At 42.2% G+C, this 17,356-nt stretch overlaps 1 protein-coding gene and 1 long non-coding RNA gene across 22 annotated transcripts in view; one reads left to right on the top strand and one right to left on the bottom strand.

Annotated features, from left to right (window-relative positions):
- LOC139049453 (uncharacterized) overlaps positions 1-8,900 on the top strand; it is a 49,928-nt gene extending 41,028 nt beyond the window's left edge. For 18 of the 20 annotated variants that reach the window (XR_011508309.1, XR_011508310.1, XR_011508304.1 and 15 more), the window contains one exon: positions 8,014-8,900. Coding sequence is in view for 1 of the 20 variants with exons in the window: in XM_070524893.1 (XP_070380994.1) it covers positions 691-826 (136 nt within the window). In the remaining 19 variants the exon portion in view is untranslated. Of the gene's footprint in view, positions 1-690; positions 858-8,013 lie in introns of those variants that run through there. The other 2 variants (XM_070524891.1, XM_070524893.1) reach the window with 2 other exon arrangements.
- The window catches only part of LOC139049456 (uncharacterized), a 37,440-nt gene continuing 20,996 nt past the window's right edge, over positions 913-17,356 (bottom strand). The window contains exons 3-4 of one of the 2 annotated variants that reach the window (XR_011508318.1): positions 1,687-6,992; positions 913-1,324 (exon numbers count right to left, since the gene is read on the bottom strand). This is a non-coding gene — a long non-coding RNA (uncharacterized lncRNA). Of the gene's footprint in view, positions 6,993-17,356 lie in introns of both variants that reach the window. The other variant, XR_011508317.1, reaches the window with a different exon arrangement.

Below are 17,356 nucleotides of genomic sequence, written 5' to 3'. Positions count from 1 at the left end.
TGTCTTGCTTCACTCTTGAGCAGCACTTACTGACTGCACAGTAATAACAAGCTCCACCAAATGGCTAGATTACTTCTGTACTACTCCAAGTGTTCCAAAAAAACTTTTGGAACACGAAGTAGAAAAATAAATTCTGCTCCTAAACTGCTCCAGAATGACAACTTTGTGCTTGAAATCCTAAACTGTCTTGACCACCACCACTGAGGGGTTGATCTTCAACATCACTTACGTACGTAAGATAAAATCTTAAGAAACACTTACTGGTTGTCTAAACATTTTGAAATGGTTTCACAGGTTCTAATTTAACACTTCTTATATGCACTTTTTAAAACATAACAGTGAATAACGATTTTGGTATTAATTTCGGTAACATATTTCAGTATTCTGCAGTTGATTTGGAGGATTATGCGTCATCACTGGTCTGCAATTATGGAAGTTTAGAGATAAAAAAGTGGGGGCAAGAATGCCGACGTTTTACACATTGTCGTTGTACAGAACGAAACCTATGCAACTTGCCATAAAACTTGTTTATATAGTATTTGAAATTACCCATTTGAAATGTAAACAGCTGGGGTTTCATAGTTCTAGGTTCTTATGTTTTCGACTAGCACCTCCCTTTAAATGGCAGTAAAAGGCATGCATTAATTTTTTTTTGGACTGCCTGATTTTCTAAATGTTTTGTTTTTGCAGTCCTCAGGGAACCACCCCTTGCCGCCAAGAAAAAGCACCTTTGACTGTAGCAGTAATCAGTGATTCGCCTAATTGGCAAACAGTTCAGTATGCCAAACAGCCTCGAGACAGCTGTACCTCTGACAGAAGGCACTAATACACAGTGCAATGCACTGTTTCTGCACCCTAGACTGTGGGATTCTCATCCCGTACTCTTGGGTCAAAGGAACGACAATACAGTAGTGCAAACAATCACAAAGGCATTTATTGCACCTTTCATTGATCAATGCCTGCTAGCCAAGTTGCTATCCACAAAACATGCCAATGGGCGCGCGACAAATCGCGGAAGTCCGACTCACCGTGACCGGATGGCGAGCGAATATGTTCGCCCCTTGCTGGATCCCAACGCCTGGTTGTTCGCGTGTACGGTCACGCGAACGGTCATATAAGGCCTCACGAGACGGTCTTGCAGAAGCATGGATCGGCGCACGCCTGGCACGTCCGCGCTGCTTGCCGTCCCGAACCAAAGAGGAAGCGTGTTCTCCCTTGCGCCCCCAAGTAACCCTGCCGTGAGGCGGCGTTGGCAGCGCAACACTCGCGCCATCTCTCGCATGGCCTGGGGCCCGCGGCGAAGCCGCAATGCAGGAGACGGAAGCTATACAGGAAAAACAACATATCAGGGGACGTGCGACAGTCGCGCATCCCCACAAGACAAATGTGATAAGAGCTATATTATGTGACCTATCAACTGCGTGGTGCCAATACAGACAGGATATGCAGGGCATGTAGCGATGTGGACAGTAGCAATGGAATGATATCACCAGTGTACAGAGCGATGAATTCATTCTTTCTCTGTTACTGATAATCGAGAACTGCATCAATTAAAAAATGTGAGAAAAATTAAGAGAAAAATCATGTGTGAAGGAATACTACTCATCATATCTATTGCAATTATTCTCAGACAGCATTCCCTCTTTTTTGCTTTTATTATTAGTGCATTTATATAGTACTGCTCACCTGCTGTTCCATGTGTTCCATCGACACATACACGATCAGTTCCAAGCCTCTTGAAAAGCTCCTGTTGTGGTGTGGTCATGATGACTAGCATAAAATATGTCATCCAAAAGGTCCTCATTTTTTCTCTAAAAGAATGTCACTTTTTGGTGTTTAAAGAAGAGCAATGGGTTCTCCTTTTCACTATGCATCCTCTCAACCCAGAGTTGCACGCTCACATAGTCATTATCATGCAGCCGCTCGGTCTTTGAGACTCTGGCATCCCTCATTATGTTGCGGAGACCCTGCTTGCTTAACAGGTTGATGCGGTGCAATGTCTCATCCACGTTGGACCGCACATTATCCAGTACTGCATCAATGGACACGCCTTCTCGCAGCTTGTCTTGAGAGAGTAGAGAAAAAGTGTATATTAGTTGAAGCATAAATAACTATTACCGAGCACGCAAGGAAGTGAAATGGGCACTGATGAACATTTTTTAATATCATTATTTAGAATTCCTTTAATTGAATAATGAGTTACATTGACTTACAAAAACCTTTTGCAATGGTGGGTGTTAAATAGTTCAAGCTGTCGCAATTTTTGTTCTTTTTAGGCCAGCTCTTTGCAAGGACATGGTGCTATGCAGCCTTCAGCTGCTGAAGAGGCAAAATTACATTTCTGAATTACACTACACGGTTACATTACATTTGAAGAGGCAAGATTACATATTTAAGTGTTTCAATGTTTGGTGTCATTGATAAACCGTCATAGGGATTATCTGCACCAGTGTTATCAGGTACGTAAGTGAAGAAATTTATTGTGTGTACCAAGTTTACAGCTAGGCTGCCAATTTCATCCTTCACTGTTGGTAACCTTGTTCGCACAAAAGACATTACTGAAGCATTGTGAAAGCATTGCACTGGACTGGACATGTGAAGATTGTGGTTCATATCCTACCCAGGGCAAAAATGTCTTCCACTTTTATTTCCTTTACTAAATATTGCCATTATTTACAATTTCTATCCTTCAGTTAGGACTTCATTTTCCAATTGCATTCCATAGCAGAAGTTATTGCCACTTCCATAGTGGCATGCCACCATAGAAGGGCAAAACAGAGTCGGCAATCGAAAACGTGCAGCATTTCTAGATTAACTTAAATATAAACATCACTGTTACTGCCTGCATTGATGGACATAATTTTATTAATGTCAATATAAAAACTGTCAGCAATTATTTATATAGTTGATTTATCAGTAATTCATCCATATTTACGGAGCAGACACACCTGTGAATGTATGCTTTGAAGGCTATGCAGTCATGTGGGTTCTTGAGTTAAAGGTATTATTTCAGTCAAGTAGAGTACTGACTGGACACTTGAAGCTGTTTTACGAGTTCACGTCTAATACTCAGGGTGTCTACCAAGTTGACATTTCGAAATTCCCCAAGTTTTCCAGGTTTTCCCTGAGTGATGCAGAACTGTTTTATATCAACACGGGCTGAAACCATATCGCCTGATGCTGTCACTCTCTAGTAAGCACATGAAAAAAGAAAGCAACTTAATCCAATTTGAATACTAAGGAGCAGTGTTTATGTTATTCAAAAAGAGAATAGACGGCAGGGGTTAGTAAAATGCACAGCAAATAAAGTGTCTTCGAAAACAATTGCAAATAAGGTCAGACATTATCAAATACGAATAAAAAGGAGATGCATACAAAGGCAAATATTTTCTAATATGAGCTATTTCTATCAACTGATAGCAACCTCAGTGGCATGAGGCCTGAACTCTGTCACAATTGAGATTCTCTCTCAACAGCTCGTATGTCAACCTCAATAGTCCTGACATACTCTCAGCCCACGCACGACGCCAGAGTGTTGTGTTGCACTGCTTCAAAGAGTGTATTTTGGTTTGGATGAGGGACACCTGCATCTCGGCATCAGCCAAAACTTTACTTTTTGAGCTCAAGCTCTTTCAAAACGGCGGCAACAAGCTTCCTTTCTCATTTATTCCTCAATGCGTACGTCACTTCTGTTCTTGTCCGCCTTCCGCCACTCGTTCGCCCCAAGAACAATTTGAAGCATCTTGATCAGTTGCACAGTCCACGACCGATTTTTCGAGCTCCCTAGGGGCCGCGAAAACGTCCGAAAAATCGGCCAGTTGGAAAAAAATAAATGCGTGTCATTTACTGCCCTTAGGGGCTCAAACCGCCACAGGCACGTTCGAAAACGCTCTGAAGGCCTGTCGGTACACATATTAGGCATACCTGTGCTCGTACTGTGACAGGAAATGCCAGGTGCCCGCGTGCATAATTAAGATATACATACTGTATTCCGTGGCGCCCCTTCCCACGCTTGTTATGCTTCACTGCAATACTTTTCCGTAAGCTTTACCGAGTAACATTTCTGTACAGTGGCCGACTTTCACGAACCGGCATTATGCAACACACCGTGTTTTCCAAGTTTCTAAGCCAATCGCAAGGACCACAAAGGTGGAGTCCGTGCCATTGCTGACAGCAGCGAATTCTTTCAATAAAAAGTTCGGCACCCAATGGCAAGAAGCTTCGTAGCGAACGTCGAAGCAGCTAGGCCTAGCGTTGCCGCAGTGGTGGCAACGGGTGCCAGCGGATCTGCGTGCGAGTGCCGGTTCGAGGCGGCGAAGTAATGAAAACGGCAGCGGTGGTGCCTTTGATTAATGCCGTTTCGAACCTGCGGTCGCGGCAAAACGTCCGGAAAATCTAACGGCAAGGAGTTCTTGCGTCAGATTTCACACGTTCTGATACGTTGACATTATAGGGTACGAGGTGGCGCCGCGAAGCCGTCCAAATTATCAGGAATCTGGAAAGTCGCTCGTTGACTGTACACTGGCAACTCCTCCTGCCAACGACGAGTCATTACGATTCCTGTCTGCTACTCGAGCCAGCATATTACCGCGACTTTCGACCCTTTCAATAAAATTGCCGCTAATTTTCCCTGATAGAGGCCCAAATTCCCTGAGTTTTCCCTGACTTTTTCCAGACTACTCAAAATCCCTGAGAATTCCCAGTTTTCCCGGTTGGTAGGCACCCTGAATACCCCTGTCACACGGCAAATCTAATGTCATTTACAACGAATGACATTTGCTGATAATGCCATTTCTTTAGTGTCACACGGTAAAACATAAGAACATTTTCGTATATGACATTTACAAACAAATGAGTTCGCCAAATTCATTTGCTTTAGTTTGGAACTGAATGTGTATCCTCGACACCACAAGTTTACCAGTGTTTTGCAAACAGTACATGCTTCTTTGTTGTTTTAACAAAAAATCACTGTTATTCTATCCATTTTATTACCTAATTATTGCTTTAACGACGTTAAAGTCCATCACGTGCGTAAATACAGAAAACTACTCTCAGTCCAGTGACCAGACAGCCGTCTTTAGCTTTCGCTGCAGCAGTTGTGTTGGTTCTCACCGGAGCATCGGCCGCGGCCACTTCAATTGACTTGGCATAAAAGCGTGCGCGTGTTTACCTGTGGCACGCACCAAGAATGAGGATATTAGAAGCTCGCATGTACATCAGAACGGCGATGACATGCAACTGCCCTTCTCTTACCACTTTAGCAGATGTAGCGGACGCAAGTATCGTTCTCTTCGCCCTGTTGCTTGCCTTAGCTCGACTCGACTTCGTTGGCAATGTCGACAAGTTCGTGATCGAACGCTACGGTTTGAAAGCAACGATCACGTATTCTAGTGGAATTTAGCACATTGGAAAATAATTATTGGACAAAAGTGAGTTTGAGGCGTGTCTTTTTTTTTTTTACTATCGTCATTGTCATCATTTTCAAATGACAGTTTTCGCCTTGTGGCAGCGTGCTGCAATAATGACATTAATCGCAAGAAATGTCATTTGTTGGAAATGACATTAGATTTGCCGTGTGACAGGGGTATAAGCCTAATTATCGTGATCGTTCCAATCATGTTTCATTCACATAGCTGATTCATGAGCATTCAAAATATTTAGGTACCATATTTTCCAAACCATAGGTGCCACTATTCTTTTCATTTTCGTCCAAGCGTATTATACAACAGTGTAACTTATATATGCAAGACCAACATGAGACACTCTTTTTCTCCAGCAATGTACTTGCAGTTTATTTTACCTGCTAGAATGTGCGGCTCATGAAATTTTTTTTTTACTGAAGTTTAGTGCCCTGAAATAGGTAAGTACGACATATTAGGATAAGTGTATAAACATGCACAATCGCATTTCACGATGCTGACCCAAGTTAAGATAGATGCATCTTATACAATGAGTTATATACACATAATTTTTCTTTGAAGGTTGTGAAAAGAGGGGGAAAGGGGGTGACTTGTACAACAGTTCAAATTATAGTCCAGAAAGTATGGCACATGGTTTGTGAGCCCTACATATAGTAGAGTAAAATACAACTTGAGCTGATGAAAGTTTCACATGGAAAGCACATCTGTTGTGGATGACCTACAGTAGTGGTGAGAGGTCGCAGTTTCATCGATGTCTGTAATACTTGCACATCAGTTTCGGCAAAATGGCAGACATAATTATGTACAATGCACCTTAAGTAATCCCAAGTGGAAATTATTCCAGCTTACTGCTATTTTGAGACACTGAATCCCACTAGGATCATAAGTCATACCAATCCAGTTAACTGCAAGCCTGAAAAATAAAGCAGAAAGAGAAAAAGCCACAGTCTGCTGCGTGGCCTACAGTGCACCAGGAGGGACTACACCTTCCTGCTTGGTACATGAAATGATGCAAACAAGTATAACTAAAGTTGTTGCCTGCAATAAGAATAGCCATATAGGTCAAATATAGGCCACTGGCTGTGCCAAGGTAGTTGTTACCACTGTGAAATTGGAGAACGGTTCCCTTTTTTCTCTCTCTCTCTGAACTCTTCAGGCATTGATACAATGTAGCAAAATGATAAACATGTTTATGATGTCATTAACTATAATGCCCTGCAGTCAGTAAAGGTGGCCTCGAATGATGTGGAAATCATGAATTTCAAGCGCACTAACATGTGCTCCAAGTTCACTGCATGGTCTGGCATGAGTATTGCCTTGTATTTGGGGTGTTGAAAACTCAACAACCACTCTTTATGTATTATAAAGCAGAGCAAAAGTGGTTTCTTACCAGCAATAGCAGCTCATTCCGACTTGGACAGAAAAACACGACCCAGTTCAAAGTCGTGGCCTCTGTGCTTGAATTGGAAAACCACATATATACCTGTGTTGTCTTCGGTCACAGCCATTGCCGCAAAACATCTTTTTCCACACTTAACACTTGAAGGCCGCTTCAGCTTTTGTTTACTGTAGCTGTGGAAAAAGATAACCGGGTGGTTTATTCTAACTTAAGCACTGGACTTCCAACACATGCTTAATGGTGGTTCTACTACACCATTTACACCATTTAGCTACTATTCAACTTGCCTGAAACCTGGCTACGTGAACTGCGCAAAGGTGCGGTATTTTCACACTTTCAGGGCAACGCAGCGTTTTCAGCAGGGGTATGAGAAGAAGACTTAAATATAGGAAACAAATAGTGAACGTGCAAGTAATTCAGTTTGAGATGGATCATCTACTAGACTTTTCAAATATTGAGTAATATTTGCAGTAATGCAATGGATTGCCTGAAGTCAATGCATTGCATGCAGCATTTCAAGGGCACTTGGTTTGTCTCTAAACAAGAACACAAAACAAATCTGCGTTTTTACATGCCAATACCACGATCTGATTATCAGGCATGCCTCTCTCAGTAAAAGTCTCGTCCTGGCTGTCAACGCCAATCGAAGGAATTACTATATGCAATGCTAACAGGGTACGGTGACAAAATCAGCATTCATGGCAAGCACAAGGCATGCGCTAAGACCCATTGACCACTGGAAGGCACACAGTTTGCATTGCATACATGTATTCTTGCATGTGGTTCAGAACTGTATGGCAATTTTCACTCAGCTGCTTTCATTAGCCCACAAAAGTTTTATTTAACTATTTACAAAGGCTTTCTACCTACTCAAATAAAAGTACTTGCAACATACTGGCATGGTACCAATTGGCTGGTTCTGGGTGTTAAAATTTTCTTAAATGTGTAAGCATCTCTATGCTTACCAAACGTCCATCACGCAAGATAAAAATGTGGGCCGATCCCAGAGATAGTGCAATACTGGGCCAACCCACGGCGGAGGTGAACAGCCTTCAAGCACTAAACAAAGTGAAAAGTGCACACAATATAGATAGAGCATGCAGCAGCGAGTGGCTTTACCTTTGTTCTGCCTGTCGCTACCACGAGATCGCTCGCAAATCTCTCAGCACACACCGCACCCTGCCCCTTTCGCAGATCGCTTTCAAGATATGGGCCCGCTCTTCAAGGCAAAGCGACGAGAACACGGCGTTCAAGATATGGTCCACGCAACGCATAGTGGTTTGACGTAGATGGATAAGGCACTAAAGAGCAGTATCAGCTTATAATGATCAGAACGTCATCAGCACACCTGGCGCTGCCGTCTGCAGCAGTCCGTGTTGCTGCGACGCTCCTGTTTATACCGGTCATATTAACTTCCATAACACTTTTTTTTTTGTTCAAGTACTCTAAAGAGCCCAGGAGGCATAGGGGTGGGGGATGTTACGATTGGCTAGCGGGGATAGTGACCTTCTGGCTTCGCTGCAATGAATCGCTTCGTGAAGCCAACAATATGCCCCCTTCGAATAGCCCTTCGGAGCCAGTAAGGCTAGACACGTTTGGCGGACAGGATTGTTAGCTGGTTCGCTGTCACCTTCAGGGACCAATTGGAGCAAGAAAACTCCTGGAAATGTTTGTTCTATGGCGTTCTCCCATGTACTCTGGTAAAAGTCACAGTCATGACAGATTCAGCAGCTAACTGCAGAGTCAGCTCAGGAACCAAGACGTGCCAGCTTGAGTCAAACGTGACAACACCTGTCTATGAGGCCCCACTCATTTTGGTGTGTTCAGTAAAACAAAAGTGCAAGAGAGTGTGTGAACCTTCGCCCTCAAAGGCGGGTACTTCGACGACTTTGGACGCTTTGGTTGGATGAAGGTTGGATGGCAGCTTTTCCTGGCCTAGGGATCTAGTAAGGACAGAGAGTGTTTAAGCAGACATTTTCGGCTGTTCAGTGTGCATCTCAGTCATGCTAGACTGATCAGATGTAATGTTCTCCACTCTTCATGTAGATATTGTAAATAAATCCCCTACTCCTCATTCTTAACGAGAACAAGTTCCTCCCTTCAACAACATCCTTAGCATGAATGAGTCGAACAATGGTATGGGCCAGGTACCCTTTTCATGGCAGACACCAACTCTTACAGGGATTACAATGAAAGGAGCAAAAAATACCAAAAGTACACAACTAAACAAGAAATATGAATTGGAACAACATGAATTAGTGCAAAAAAATGACTTATTACAGGGTATATACAATGTGTGAAAAAAACATAGTGATGACAAGGGTCAAGGTTCCTAAAATACTTATCACAATGAGCTGTTTCACATTACAAAACAATGGAAAAAAATTTAAGTATAGATTACTAAACAGGAAAGCAAAATTGCATATTAAATAAGAACATCAAGAAATGCAACTGGAACAGAACAGCAAGGTAAGAGGTAGTTCAGATTTCTAGGAACAACTTCAAATTATGTACAAATGAGTCGTGTCAGATAGCGAGGAGGAGAGGTGAGTGGAAAAACGGATTAGTGTGGGCGAAGATGGGTGCGATTTTAAGCTGGTGATCAAGCCGTCAAGACACACGTCACAAGCTAGTCTGATATTTAGAGTAACGTGGCATAACCGGTTGGAGTAAATGAAAGAAGGACAATAGTGTCAGAAGCCTGCGTATATTGAGAGGAGCTAAATTAATTTGATATTTGATTTCCGTAACTCCAGATGTATGCGAGTAGTTTCTTGTGATGAAGCGAGCAACCTTATTTTGCAAAAGACTAGAGTTTGTGCTCGAGGTAGGCCTCGACACAAACTAGAGTCAGCGTCAATTAAGTAATTAATTAAGACACAAACTAGAGTCAGAGTCAATTAAGTAAGCGAGAAATTTTGTCTTGGAGTTAGCCGAGTGCAAATAGTGCCTTATGAAGCCAAGAGATGTGGTTGCTTTAGAAGAGTTTGCCGTTTTTACACTCTGCTAAGCAGCTGAGCGGAGCGGATGCGCGAATGCACATGCGCCCTCCGCTTAGCTGCAAGCGGGCTGGCAGAGTCAGAAACACGGTCCGCTTACAAGCTGCCTGAACAGAAGGTTGCTGCCATTTTTTCCTAGCAAGGTGGTCGATGCACACACCCACTCTGGCTTGTGCATCGAGGCACCTTGCCTGCCTTGCTCTTTACAAGATAGATTTGCACAGATGAAGACTTATGTCTGCTAGAAGGTGCGCATGCTGACCCATTTGAAAACCTCGCAGCGCGGGAGTATGTGATGCACGCTGTGCAGCATGTTAGCATCAGAAAGGATCAGATTGTATGCAAAATGCAAGCTCGCTGGCTATCACGTGGCATTCCCCAAGATGGGGCTTTATTTTCCACTGGATAAAATGGACCGGTAACACATTACAAGTTCATGTTTAGATGCTTTATGGACAAATAAGCTATATGTATTCGTTTTACTTATAAAAGTTTTACTTATAGGTGCTTTTATTTTGTTTCATTACCCTGAATTCGGCCAGAAGGCACTGCAAATACGAAAGGAACATCAAGCGGAAAGCCAGAGAAGCCGAGATAATCTCGTGGGTGGCGGCAATGTAAAATAAACCTGTTACGAGTAACTACTGAAGAGGAAATAACGATATCAGGAAAGAAACAATCTATTATAACTCAAAGGGAAGTTTATTACTTTCTGAAATGAGCTCAGGATGCCTTAGAACACGCACTTATACAGCAAGATATAAGAAGGAAGAAGCATGTGCTTGCTGCGGTAAAGCTAGGGAAACAATAGAGCATGCTTTACTAGAATGTGAAATATCTCCCCAACAGTAGATTTAGGCACCACTCGCCTATACACCATTAATAAAATATATCCAGAGAGGGAGATTAAGATGGACTGCAATGATTGTAATGGCATCATTGGAATCAGACATATGCTGGCGGGGTGTCCTGCGACTCTCCCCAACCTCGTTGAAGAATGGACACAGTGGGAGAGAAGGATACAAAGCGCATTGTTTCAGGACCAACTAAGGGCAGTCCAGGGGGCCCATGATGTCGCTGAAAGGCTTGGCCTGACAGTGCCAACGTGGGAGCGGCCCGCCTTGGCTTGAGAAGTCAAGCCTCTGGACCTCATTACAATAAAAGTTTTCACACACACACACACCATTGGCCTGCTTGAAGCCCTTGGGTTCAGCAAGAGCAGGGGGAAAGTAAAAATGTATGCAGTAAAGATTGGTAAGCAGCGAATGGAAGATTGGTGGACAAAAAGTAGGGAAACGACAAACAACAGAGGCTTGCAAAGACAAAGTTCAGAAAGTTTGGTTATGGGAAGTCATCGTGGGTTTTTTTTTCTTTGTTAACATACGTCGAACATTAGGCAATACAAGAGCTTCATGGCGCAACCCACACCTCTTTCCAAAGGGGACACTCGTAGCACCTATCCATCCATCCCTCTGCTCCGATAGGCTAGACATACAACTAAAACGTACAATCACCCACCACTCCACCATGTGGCTAAGCGGGGCAACTTGGAGCGGGGAGAACTGTAAAGACACTAAACTAAAACATTCTAGTGAAAATCACATCTACGCAAATGTTCCATGACAGATTGAATGACAAATGAACACCCAGATATTGTGAATACCAAGGCTACGGGCATGTTTTATAATTTTGTAATTACATAACACGGGTTTAGCTGTAGTCCTGAATCTGATAGCTTTTGTAATATTAATGTTGATTTCCGCTTGCTTACTGCCCCACTTGCAGAGATTGTCTAGGTAAGATAGAAGGTAGCAGGTATCCTCAGGGTTACTAGATCACGCAATCATCAGCAAATAGTCTATGATCATAAACGCCTACCATTACTAATATCGTTACTATAATCTAAAAACAAAATAGGCCTGAGCATGGAACCTTGCGGTACTCCAGATTTGACATGATTTAATGGAGACAAATGGTCATTGATGAAAACTGATTGCTACCGGTTAGTTAAAAAGTTGGTAGTCCACCTAGTTATTCTCACATGTATGTTAAGATCTGTCAGTTTATGAATAAGCCACAATTGAGGAACCTTGCCAAAAGCCTTCGCAAAGTCTACAGATATTACATTGATTCGATAAAAAAGATAATCAATCGTGTAAAAGTCCATGCCGATTGATAAAGAAAAAGTTTTGTTCTGTAAGAAACTTCATTAGAGCAGATGAAATGATGAGTTTGCAGCACATGCTGGTAAAGAAATTGGTCTGTAATTTGATGGGTTAGACGAATCACCAGATTTAAATATGAGAATTATGCAAGCTGCTTTCCAATCATTTGGGACGCATCCCGTGTCAATACATTGCTGAAAAAGCTTGGCTAAAATGCGACATATTGCAGGTTTGGATATCTTCAGAAGTTTAGGGCAGATGCCATCACAACCAGGAGCAGAGTTAGTTGGAAGACAATCGATACAGGACTGTACTACTTCAGAAGCGATATTAATGTTGTGCATGCTTGAATGCAAAATAGGGGCCTGAAAGCTTCTAGGTACACCAGTCTCATCTGTGAAAACAGATGAAAAAAAACTTGAATTCAATAGCAACACGTGCCGGAGAAAGAATGTTACCATCCTTAGATAACGGTACCGTCAAGTTCGATAATTTGGGTTTCCTAAATTTTTGTGTCATTGCTAAGCATGTCTGAAATGTCATGGTTGAAAAATTTATCTTTGGCTGTTGTTGTTACGGTCCTGCATAAGTGTGCGTGCTCACGATAGGGCCTCCAATCTTCCACAGATGCTCATAGTTTAGCTCTGCAATATAAAGGTTTCGCATGCGTCACAAACCAAGTGCTTTCTGTGCAGGCTGTTATTTTGAATTTTGGAATATGCTTTGCTTTTAAGTGTGATCAGCCCATCATGAAGTACCCAGTTTGTGTTTATGTTGCAATGAGGGAATGACTGAAAAAAGTCGACAGAAAAGGTGGAAAAGTCACTAACAAGCCTGCTGACATACACGCGGGTGTAATCAAATATTACTTTCTTTCTATTTTCACGTTTTTTCAGGGCACCTATGAATTCACAATGCAAGATATTGTGGCCACTGATACCATCCAATACATTTTCAGTTACATTATTTGGTTCTGTGGCTAGTACTGAGGTCAGAGTGAATCACCATGAGTGGGAACAGAAACAATTTGATGCAATTTGAAAGTTGAGAGCATGTCAGGAAAACATAGGCATTGACGTTTTTCTTGTGCCATACAGGGGTCGGCATCAATGCCATTCAATATTGGGATAGTTGAAATCGCCGACAAGAAATATTGGTGATGTCGGGTACTTGTTCTGGACAAAACTTAGACATGTTTAGATGATCCGGAAAGTAGTGGGATGAATCAAGTGGACGATAGCAGACTCCAATGACAGAGGTAGAATGTGTGGGCAGACAGAGCGCAACCCTTAAAATTTTGAGGCAGGAATTAGTTTCAATAACGCAAGCTTCCAAACTAGATTTTACTGCAATTAACACACCGCCACCTCTCGATTCAGTTTTATGTTTTCTAAATAATGAAGGCTGACGAGACGAGGACGATCCAAAATATCGAATGACAACCAGGTTTCGGTGCCTAGAACATCTACTTAACAGGATTCAAGATAAGAACAGGAGGTGATCTTGCTTACGAAATACGCTGCGGAAGTTTGACACTAGAATTGACACGTATGCATCACAGCGTTCATTTTTACATCACTGGGTTTTTGCGAGGACATGACGTTTCGGGAGGGCACTTACTTCATTAGTGGTATGGTCAAAGACAAATCGTGTTGTCTAGTAGAAGCTTCTCAAACAGAAGTTTGAACCTTTCAGCGGGCTTTTGTTTGGAACGTCCGAAATCTCGGAGTTTCTTCCTAATGGACTGCATCCTCATTGAAAAATCCTTATCAATCCACACGAGATGATTCAAACCTTTTTTAGTTTAAATGCATTTTTCAGTATGTGTTTTTTTTTTAAGTTTAGGAATTTCACAATTATCAGCCAAGTATGGCCTTCTATTTTCTGTCCTATTCTATGGGCACGTTCAATTTCACCAGCTGCAATGCCTAAATATTTAGAAACCAACTCAGTTACAAGCCCTTCCTTTTCCTGCCACATCTCTGAGTCTTGCTCAATAATTGCTTTAAAGATAAGGTTGTTGTGACGCAATCTGTTACTTAGGTCGTCTACCACCAAACTCGTGTTGCAATTGTCCTGATTTTATGCTTTCCAGTTTGTCCTGGATATCCTTAAGCATGTGAATTACCTTGTGACGCCAGAGGTTCCTTCCATTTTGGAAAGAAGTTCAGTAACATTCGTTTGGACGTCTTTTACTTTCCCTGGGATGTCTTTCTGAAATTTTCCATTACAGGCTGCCGTATCCTTGAAAAGGGGTTGATAATGACATTCGGCTGCGTGGAGATGAGCAAGTGGTACAATGCTTAAGCGTACTTAAGTCCCAGAGGAGTTTCTGCATGAATTTTTCAATTGTTTATGAAGGTTTCTTACCTATTCAAAGGAAAGTATTTGCAACATACTGATGTGGTACTAATTGGCTGCTGCTGGCTGTTGGCCTTGGTGTCTTCCTTTGCTGTTGAGCAGCATTTACTGAGTGCGCAGTAATAATGAGCTGCACCAAATGGCTACACATTACTGCTGTACTACTCCAACTATTCCAAAAGGACCAATTTTTCTGCTCCAAAATGCACCACGACTACTTATTTCCTAGTCCAAATCCTTAACTGGCTAGGCCACCACTGCATGCTGACACACCACCCACTGTGGGTGTGGGCTGTATTAGCCAAGTCTCAGTAAGACAAAAATAACTGTGGCACTGTTCTTTTTGAGCTTTGTTACTTAATGAAAAGGCTTTGAATTCAGGCCACCAGTGCTGCAATAAAGTATTCCTATTCCAGCCGCCCCACTTGTTAAGAGCTGCATGCCACCTGCATTACTGGCTGGGCCAGTCACTTGAAATCGGTGGACTATAAGGTTAGAGTAGAATCAAACAGAAGAATTTTTTTCATATACTGGCTTTGGACGTCCCCAAATTTTTGGGATGGGCCTGCTATAAATTTTACGTATTCATAACATAGGAAGGTTATGACGACATGTAACCCAGGCAGGCAATGCTTTTGGAAACGAACTTTAAACTTTGCCACTCCGACAGTGGTGAATAGAGTGATCTGTTGTCATGTTTAGCAGTACTACTTGCATCTGACCGCTGGATGTATTGTGTCACTGTTCATTATTTATTACATGTGCTTATACCATGTGCTCCAAAAAGATGTTCCAATCATTGGTGCAATCTACTAATACCAGCTACGTACTTTCGCAATGTCTCTGTAGGCATCTCTTTAAATCCTTTTATGTCTAACACGATACACAAGGACTCCCCTGTAATCACTGACACAGAAATAGTACAGTGTAGTTCTAAAACAAATGTGCTTAACTCATATTGGTGACAACAAATAGTTTAACATTGGTGCTGTCATAGGTCTGGTTTGCGATTACAGCCGACGTCTTGTGGTTGATTAAAGGAGTTCTTTAACAACAAGGTCCAGCATTACCAGAGCCTGATGGCTTGTAGACCCACCATGTTGTATTAGTGGTTTTGGCGTTGCGCTGCGAAAGTGAGGTTGTGGGATCACATCTCGGTCGTGGAGGCCACATTTCGACGGAGTTCGACGAGGTAAAAATGCAATGCCCGTGTACCGTACGTTGAATGCACGTTAACGAATCCCGCGAGGTGAAAATTAATCCGCAGTTCACCGCTACAGTGTGCCTCATCAGATCTTGGCTTTGGCACGTGAAGTGTCGAAATTTGAATGTTTTATTAACCGCAGGTACGGTGGCTGCCTAGTTCCTGCGTCATTTTAGATTACCTTTATCGTTAATTTCTACCTCCGTTTCCTCTGTTTGGGCTCCCTGGGACTAGGCCATAGTGGCTATGGCTAGACGCACCGATGAAAAAATCTACGAGTCTAGAAGCGTTGCAAATTTCGGTTCCTTAAAGTCAACTTTGCCATCATACACTGCGGTGAAGTATACCACGAATGCAAAGGGGCCACTGTGAGGGGACACAGCACGAATTCCTTCATTATACACATGCATTCCAGTTTTCTGTCACAGTATGAGCACGGAGACAACTAATAATCAGAACTTTATTTCTAAGAAGTCGTTACAATTTGTTGGGGTCCTTCAAGCGAGAAGCTGTTGCAAACAGCTTGAAAGTGCTTGACAGCACAGCAGTCAGTGTAGAAGAAAATAAAGCACGCATATAATTATATATTATATATTGACACGTGTATACATACATTTATCGGGCGACCACGTTTCGCCGCCTAACAAATCTTATCGCACAGTGCGGCACGCGCCTGCATGTATCCGAAGTTTCTGGAAAGTTATCGATGCTTCTATCCGCTGTCTGTTGTCGCCGAACCTTGTGTTATCTGATTTCATCGCGTGACGCAAATGGTGTAGAACTTTGTGGAAGGCACACGAGCCCCAACAAGTCTGGAACATTCGATGACTACTGTATAAAAGCTGACGCGCTGGACCCGCTGATCAGATTTTCGATGATTGCCGACTGTGTTCGCTGCTATCATTGTGCTTTAAGTGTAGCCTGTTTTGTGTGCACAGGTTCGCCCAATAAAAGCTAGTTTTGTCTTTCACAGTACTGCTGCTGTGTTCTTTAACGTCACTACCACGTGACAATATAGTGATATACTACATACTATATTAGCTCGTGCTTAACAATGGTAATTGCACAGTTATAAAATAGTAAAGAGGGGTGGACAGTGCAACTGTATGTCCCAACCGAAACTAACATGAACACTGTGTGTACAATATATATATACATATATACACTGTGTTCATGTTATGTCATGTTCGTGTGTGTGTGTCTGTGTGTGTGTGTATATATATATATATATATATATACATATATATATAGAGAGAGAGAGAGAAAGAACAGCACATTAGTAACTTCCAGTGACAGATATCCATACATTTGTTCCCGCGTGCAGGCATCATGTAATGAATGATTCTAGACCAAAAATTATTTCGCGTTTCCGGATAAAGACATGAACATAAAGACAGTTCAAGTCTGCATACCAAACTGTTACGTGTGGTGTACCCCAGGGGTCAGTTCTGGGACCGCTTTTATTTTCGCTCTTTATTAATGACCTCCCCAATGCAATACAGTGTTCTCAAATTTTGATGTATGCGGATGACACTGCACTTATCTTTACTGGCAACTCACTTGAATCAATAGAAAATCCTATTAACAATGAACTCCAACGTATCTCGACCTGGTTTCGTAATAATCATCTAACTTTAAACACTGAAAAAACTAAATATGTTATTTTTCGTTCAAAACAAAAGTGTATTGAATTAAGTGATTTTTCTATATGTGTTGACAACAATGTTATTGATAGTGTGTCTTCTTTTAAATATTTAGGGGTCATGTTCGACTGCCACTTGTCTTGGAAGGAACAGGTGCACAGTGTG

This window comes from Dermacentor albipictus, chromosome 9, assembly GCF_038994185.2.
Source record: "Dermacentor albipictus isolate Rhodes 1998 colony chromosome 9, USDA_Dalb.pri_finalv2, whole genome shotgun sequence".
Classification (NCBI taxonomy): domain Eukaryota; kingdom Metazoa; phylum Arthropoda; class Arachnida; order Ixodida; family Ixodidae; genus Dermacentor; species Dermacentor albipictus.
The sequence above is the reverse complement of the archived record's forward strand: the minus strand, read 5'-3'. Positions and strand labels throughout refer to the sequence as shown.